The sequence below is a fragment of the Haliotis asinina genome, chromosome 7 (assembly GCF_037392515.1).
Source record: "Haliotis asinina isolate JCU_RB_2024 chromosome 7, JCU_Hal_asi_v2, whole genome shotgun sequence".
Lineage (NCBI taxonomy): Eukaryota > Metazoa > Mollusca > Gastropoda > Lepetellida > Haliotidae > Haliotis > Haliotis asinina.
Genome location: NC_090286.1, coordinates 28,145,097 through 28,152,869, shown reverse-complemented (window position 1 = coordinate 28,152,869; position 7,773 = coordinate 28,145,097). Strand labels below are relative to the sequence as shown.

Below are 7,773 nucleotides of genomic sequence, written 5' to 3'. Positions count from 1 at the left end.
GGATTGGGTGCTTAGGCTTGTTAACTTGGTTGATGGTTATTTATAGATACAAGTAGATAAAAGCGCCTGCTCCTCAGGCTGACAATGTGTGAAGCACATTTGGGGTGTCACAGCTCAGATGCTGTTGGATTAATGCTAACAGTGGCCTAAAACCTAACTCGCTCAAACTGAATGCATAAACTAAAAGACGTAATATACTCTTAAAACACAGGTGAATAAAAACCACAATAAGGTAATGAGGGTTGACATGGTATTTATTTATACATAGATGGTGGTGTTTTCATAATACTTGACAGTCAATAAAATATCAAGATGTGTGACCGTGCATACATACTGTCATCAGTCCCATAGATAAAATGACAGAAATGTTTAGGGATAAAATAGTATTTCCAGTGTGCACATTACATGAGGCTATAATTATCAGGGTGTCATTGTGCACACCTCACTACTTAGTCAGTTATGATTCTCTCAGTATTTGTTGAACCATACCATATATATAGGACAAAAATAGTTAGGGAGATCTGTAAATTTTGAAATTGTGAAAATTGATCTATTTGTTCAATGACACACTAATAAAATATCAATCCTAAAAATACAAGTATCTTATTTTGTCCAGTATAAATTCAAGTCATTATCAACAATCACTAGAATTGCACATCTGTGAAATAGTAAGGAACGGAGTGTTTTCATTTGAATCTAGGAGTTATTTATTATAACACGATGTGCAAAAACTCCTGGACAGAAAAGAACCAGCACTCTTATATATATAAAACATGATACTAATGAGGTCACTAGTCACTGTCCAAAATAACACTGTGAACATGGTCAAAACATGTCAAATATAACTATTTAGCTATTGTTTCACAAACTGTATTGATAACACATCAACTGCTGATACTGACACCGTATTCGTCACCCAATGTTCATGACATGTATGTATTTGTCTCATAGAAGATTGGAAGATTTGTTGCAATCCTAATAACTGCTAAACCAAGTGAGGTTGGTTATACCCAAACAGAATGAAAATTACGGTGTTATTTCTATACTTGATGAACTACACTATTAACATGAAAAGCATTGTCTACCAAACATGTTCATTAAATCCCCAAATAGTTCCTGTACACATTAAAGTTTGCTTTGCAAAATAAGATATAAAATGTCTCCTTCATACTTTGTAAAAAAACGCATAAAAGGTAATAACCGATTAACTGTTGCCTACCTTAGCCAGTATAACAGACAATGAATACAATTGATATGAATACCCTATTTTCAGCAAGACATCATGAAACAATGAACTCATATATATTCACAGATGATATCTTTATCAACACAAATAAGCAGCTTCTGTAGACAAATACTGTTTTTAACAGGATGTTTCATAATCACAGTGTTTACTAGGAACTGATATCAACAGGACTTGACTTCCATCTGGGATACATTGATGATAAGTATTTCATTAAAAGTTGGTGTTCAAAGTATTTTTCTGTTAAAATATTCTGAAAAGGCCCACTGTACTTCCCAACAAAATGTGACATTTCTTCTTTAGATACTTTATTCTTCCATTCAGATGCTGTGTATATTAATATACAAAAAAGTCAACATAGACAACTGTCAGTTTTGATATGTAGAAACAATATTTTATGGTTCGTAGTTAATATCAAACAACCAAACCAGACAAATTCTTACACGTTACAATGGCAGTGAGTGAGTCAACACATATTACTATTACATATGTTCCAACATTAAATTTTCAACTATTTACAACTAAATTACATAACACTTGAGATGAGTTTATAATGTTTCATGCACAAACTGTTGAATTAAAATAGTTCCCATCCATGAAATACATATCTTTTTCTTCCACTTCACATGTCTGTGTCCATATGTCAATGTCTAAACTATGACACTGGCATTTAACATTCAACACAAAGTCCTCCTTCTTGAATAGAGCACAGATGTACCATGTACTGTAAGAGTTCTCTCCCTTGCAGGAATTATTTGGTCCAGCTCACTTTGGGAATATCAAAATGCTCTGTCAATGTATCCAAGTGCTTATTTAATTTCTGAAACAAAAGCCAAACACACAACAGGTTATTACATACATATGCTATGATCATTAACTTGTCAACGTATTTCAAAAATATCTTTTTGAGATTTAGGATTGCAGTCGGCCAATGTTCTGTTAATTGAAATCATCCAACACCTTTATCATTTCTAGTTAAAAGTATATTTTTTATCAATGACCACACCTTTCTCAAATGTACTTCAACTAAAATTACTGTTCCAGTTCACTGTTACAGGCTACTGACTTCTATTCTGGAACTGATCAAGTGGTACACACTGGTCTTATCTTTTACATGTTGTAATGTGATTTTTACTTCTGCCCAAGCAACTCAAGATTAAATGGGCAATGTGTGTATGAAATCACACATACAAATCTTCAGCTGATGTTTTTGTCTGCTTGTGTGTGATCACTAAATGATGTAGAGAAAATTTCTAAACAGAGGTGAACACCCCCTCCTCCCAATTTCAGAATTTGTTTTGCAAAAATAAAATGTAACAAAATGTGGATTTGTATAAAAACTTCATTTGATTCTTATTACCAACTTAGGACTTTAGCAGTCTACCTCACACCTTACCTGCCTATAGCTACTGAACTGAAATGTGACTAATTATCTGAATTGTGTTCATTTCTATTAGCTGTTAATTTGAGTCAAATGCATAACTGGCTCTAATTAATGAGCAAAATGTTATTCTGCCCTTGTTGTTCAGCGACAACCTGAAAACATTTCCACTACAACTTCTACAAACTGTGCAATACTTTGGCTTACCATTATTTGTTCTTTGTGACTGGTACTAGCCTTCTCTAGAATCTGTTCAGCTTGCTGTAAACAACCAAACACATGGCAACATAAACAGTTTTATTGAAGAGTTGAATATCATATTCATAAATGATATCATAGTAAGTCAGACACAGTTAAATCAACGAAATCACAAAAAGAATGCAAGCAGAAAAATTAGACATATTGTTACTGTCACAGATTTTTCTACACCTTTTCAGCAGCCAACATTTCCGCCACATCAGCAGCAAATATCATTAAAAATGCACATAGTGGAAATACATATTTTTCAATTCATTTTCTGTAACATATTACATATTTTATGTCTTTATAGAGACAACCTGTACATTGTGGTAACAGGAACAAAAGAAGAGCTACTACGATACAGTCTTAAAAAGCATAAAACTTTCTTAAAAGAAGAAAAACTGAATTTCCATAATACACCAATTTAGAGTGAGTGAATGAGTGAGTTGAATTTTACACCACACTCACCAATATTCCAGCCATATGGCGACAGTCTGTAAATAATTGAGTCTGCACCAATTTAGAATAAAATAACAGTTGCCATGCCCAAATGTATGCTAGAGGCACTTACTTTGTAAGACTTTCTAAATCCCAGGATACTGTTTCATTCCCTGTTGTGTATTCACATTCTTTCCCTCACATTAAAGCAGTTTTAACTCATACTGAGATTAAAGATAAGAACATAGCCTCTGCTTGTCTAGGTTATAAAAAGCGACTAAATAAGTAAATGGATTGGATATGGTATAATAATAATAACAATAATAATAGTGGGTATTTGTAACTGCGCCTGTATCCGTGCATTCGATGCTCGCTCAAGGTGCTACAAAAAAAGGTGAATGTATGTTTAACGTATACATGACATTACTAATAGTTAGAATTTAAAAAAGGAAGAAAGATCTGGAAGAATGCTATGGAGACATAATGGGTTTTCAGAAGGGGCTTGAAAGAGTTCAGTGATTCAGCACATTTGATGTCAGCTGGCAGTGAATTCCAAATCAATGCAGCAGTGTAGGTAAAGGTCCTCTGACCATAGGAGACAAGCCTGACTTTGGGGACTGTAAGTAAATGCTGATTCTGGGATCTGAGACATCCTGCAGGAGTGTATAATGTAAGAAGTTCAGATAGGTGCTCTGGAGCTTGACCGTGGAGACATTTGTTTATATACAAGACACAATATTTTGAAGTTCACATGGTACTTAACAGGAAGCCAGTGTAGGAAAATGAGTGATGAAGTGATGTGATCTCGCTTGGATTTTAGACATACAATATGGGCAGCAGCATTTTGAATTGTTTGGAGTTTCTGTAATTGCACAGAGTTCAATCCAGCGTGGAGGCTATATTGAAAAAGTCACGTCTAGAAAGGACAAGAGATCTCACTAAGGCATGGGCATGTGGTGATGTATCGGCGGATTGAGCTAATGATTCTGAGGTGGTGATGGCAGACATTACGTAGATGGTTGATGTGGGCCTCTAGTGAAAGATAACATGGTTATTTAACAGATTCCATGTTTTAATAATCCACTTGTGTATCAGTACCATGATTGAGATGATGTCAGTCATGAGTACTTGACTGGGAGCACCTTTTGATTGCAGCACCACAACTTCTCGTGAGGATGTTAGGGTTAGGTAACCTTAGTCCAGCATATAACTAGACGACTTCACACTATACCAAGGTGCGCTCGACGTCTAGCCGGCAAGTGAATTTTCTTTGATGCACTGTGCGCTGTACAGATATGTACAGCGGTTTAAGGCAAAAATCCAGCCTATGGACTAGAACAGGTGCACGGATTGCTAAAACAAACACTCATTTTGAAAACGGCATACTTACATCCACTAACATCCATTCACTTTATTTTATATCAGCCCTGATACAGAACCACCCACCTTTTCCACCACTTGACGGACATTTTGATTGGTTAACCAAAAAGTGGAATCGCACTAAAACGGTTAGCGATAAATTGACTATGGTTGCGGGGAAACGAACTTAAGGCATTTTTTCATCGTTTGTAGACATTTCTGGATCCCATATATCATTGCACCATTCACTGAACTCTTAAAATTACATTGATTACTCTAAAATGAAATGAATCACTGTAAGTAATTATAATTCTACACCATTATCATGGAATGTGCATGTAGTATACATAATGGGTTTTATGAGATGACAGTTTTCACTTTCATGCACTTTGTAAAGTTGACATATTTCCAAATTAGGATTTCTTCACTGATTCATTCAAATGTTTCATTTCCTCTACGTTCTACATGTCTACACCATACAATATCCTATCCTTCAGTAATAAAGTGGGGCCATTACGCAAGTTACATGATGCCGAAAGAAGGCATATTCAACAAATCGGTGAATGTATTTCCAAGATAATAAAAACTGTATGACACACGCTCTTGGGATTGTATTTCATCAAGAATAATTTAATAGTGTTTCATATGCGGGCACATTCACTTCAAATCCCTCTCCCAGAAGGTTAACAGGGGAGGCCCAGCAATTGACTTAACTAAACTAACACAACGTAAAACGTTTTTAATTACGCTTCAGTAAATACAAGTCGGAGGTGGTTAAGCGGGGACATGGTACATGGAAGAGGCCTCCTAAAGACCACACCTACAGTTTCACGAAACGACGTAAACATCATACGTTCACATCCACACATATAGCTCTATAAACATAACATCAAGTACCGAGAATTATTTGAGCACTAATTACGCATAACATTCTTAGATTCATATCCATACATATAACTATATAAACATAATACCTAATTATACGCATCACTGTTTGATGGAGGAAGGGTCGTATATTTACACTTAACTTGGGGCTAGCTTATCGCTAGTGGGGAGGGACATTATAGACGTTAGGGCAGGACCTCCACCAAATACTTAATAAAGTCGACTGAAATAATACGGCTCTTCCCCATACAAGAGACATAAGTCTTCCTAAAATGTTGCATATTAGAAAGCTTGGCAGTTGTCGAATAACTTTCCGAAAATATGTGTCAAACGTGTGTAAATGGCACACATTCTAATGCGTTACCAATAACACGTGTGTGTACCGTCATCAATAACACGCGTGTGTACCTTACGTATTAGAAGTGGGTGAGTGAGTGATAGAGTTTAGTTTTACTCCCCGGTGTTCAGCGATATTCCAGGACTATCGAGACGGGCGACACCAGAAATGGACTTCACAAATTGGAATTCGAACCCCGATTTTCACCACCGACTTAATCCCTGGGCTTCAAAGGTTATAGGAACTTCAGTCTTTATCAAGGTAGTAGCATGAGACATGTGACGCCATGGCAATGTCGTGTCTGAAAAAAACCTTTCCAATTTGGATAATAAGAACACTATGCACACCTATCCAACACCAAAAACATCTAGAAATGACATTGTAGGTCTCATGACATCTCAGACCCTGAAATGTACCGTCCACAAACAATGATACACACCACTAACGGTTCGTTTCCCCTCCCGCCTAGTGCAGAGCGTTATGGTCCGTTTTCACAGATTCCGTTTTTTAAGCAACCTCTCATTTACATATCCACAATGGCCGGCAGTCAAGGGGGGGTATATATGTTTCAAGACTTGTCAGAAATAAAATGAGTGTATTTTGTTGGAGGTAAGTGTCCCGCTTTTACGACGAATGTTTGTTTTAGCAAAACCTGCAAAAGATCAGTCGATAGGTTGAGTTTTCAGTCTTGATTTAGCCTTAAACCGCTCCACTCAAATTTCTTGCAGATAGGTGCGTCAAAGAAAATGCACTCGCCGTATAAACTCGATGTAGGCCTTGGCTGGAATATGAGTTTATTCATATGAACTAGGGTAACCTTGCCTAACTTAACCCTAACCCTAATCAAAAATTACGTAAAAGAGTATTATGACGTGTTTTTAAAGATTCTGGTGCCGTATTCTAAAGGTAGGACCTCATCATGGCTCTCAGCTGTGTCTGGTTTAGCTAGCTGAACTATGACTGGTTAAGACATAACAATTTTCAGACCACCTTCGTAGAGCTGTTATATTGTAGACTGCAGAGTTGCATTAAGCAGGCATGTTATAATGCTACATAGAATACTAAAAAGTATTCGAGATTGGTTCATCTATTGCAAAGGTTTATTTATTATCAACTGGTAAGATGAAAGTAGTTTGTTGAAACAATTACCCTTTTCTCTTTGACTTTTTCAAAAGCAAGCTCAGCTTTAGTTTTCTTGGCAACATACATCCGTGTGCTGGTGGTTGGTGATGTTTGCTCTTTTCCCTCATTTTCTAGAGAAAGCTCCAAAAGTTGTTTTTCCTTGTCTTTGTCCTTGCTCTTCTTTTTCTTCTTTCTGAGCGTGAAAATAACCGTCATTGTCAATTCACCTATTCTAACCAAGAAGTTTCTAAGAGAATAGAAAACACCATGTTTATTGGGTTAACACTGACACATTCTGACACGATACATGTCTTGTTTAACAATGGTGTTATTAAAAGATCAGGTTCACCTACTGTTGTCCGAGACTGATCGAAAACTGAACAAACATTACAAGTCAGTGGTAAGGGATGCACATTTAGGTTGTTTGTCAATTTATTTAGTCCGTTAAACAAGGAAAAAAATGAATAATATATATTACTTGATATTCTGTACATGTGTAAACCTTACTTTTTAATGGAATGATCGGATACACCCTTGAGTTTGAGGCCACCAGTTTGTACGCTGTCGTAAGCAGACATATTGTTGACGATTCTGAGTCTGAGATCACGCGAGAAGAGGGAGGTTGAGTTTTGATAGACGTTTACTTTACAAAATAACACAATTATCAATAAACTCTTGATATATATTTAATATTATATTTTAATTTTGATTTTGTTATGTTGATATGAATATAGTGTCTGTATACTTTTACATAGATACTTTGCATAA

The 7,773-nt window shown here is 36.0% G+C and overlaps 1 protein-coding gene across 1 annotated transcript; it reads right to left on the bottom strand.

The window, feature by feature from the left end:
* Positions 1-236: 236 nt before the first annotated feature.
* Positions 237-7,610, bottom strand: LOC137291553 (protein FAM32A-like). Its single transcript, XM_067822931.1, has 4 exons — positions 7,513-7,610; positions 7,033-7,198; positions 2,832-2,885; positions 237-2,063 (listed from the first exon to the last, which is right to left on the bottom strand). The coding sequence occupies exons 1-4, from the start codon at positions 7,581-7,583 to the stop codon at positions 1,995-1,997; spliced, it is 360 nt and encodes a 119-aa protein (XP_067679032.1). The 5' UTR covers positions 7,584-7,610; the 3' UTR covers positions 237-1,994.
* Positions 7,611-7,773: the final 163 nt, after the last annotated feature.

Excerpts from the sequence above, each read along its gene's own strand:
- LOC137291553 (XM_067822931.1), bottom strand. The coding sequence starts at position 7,583 with ATGTCTGCTTACGACAGCGTACAAACTGGTGGCCTCAAACTCAAGGGT. Across the intron at positions 2,886-7,032 it reads AAAAAGTCAAAGAGAAAAGG|CAAGCTGAACAGATTCTAGA; the intron begins GTAATTGTTTCA and ends GGTTGTTTACAG. Across the intron at positions 2,064-2,831 it reads GTCACAAAGAACAAATAATG|AAATTAAATAAGCACTTGGA; the intron begins GTAAGCCAAAGT and ends CTTTTGTTTCAG.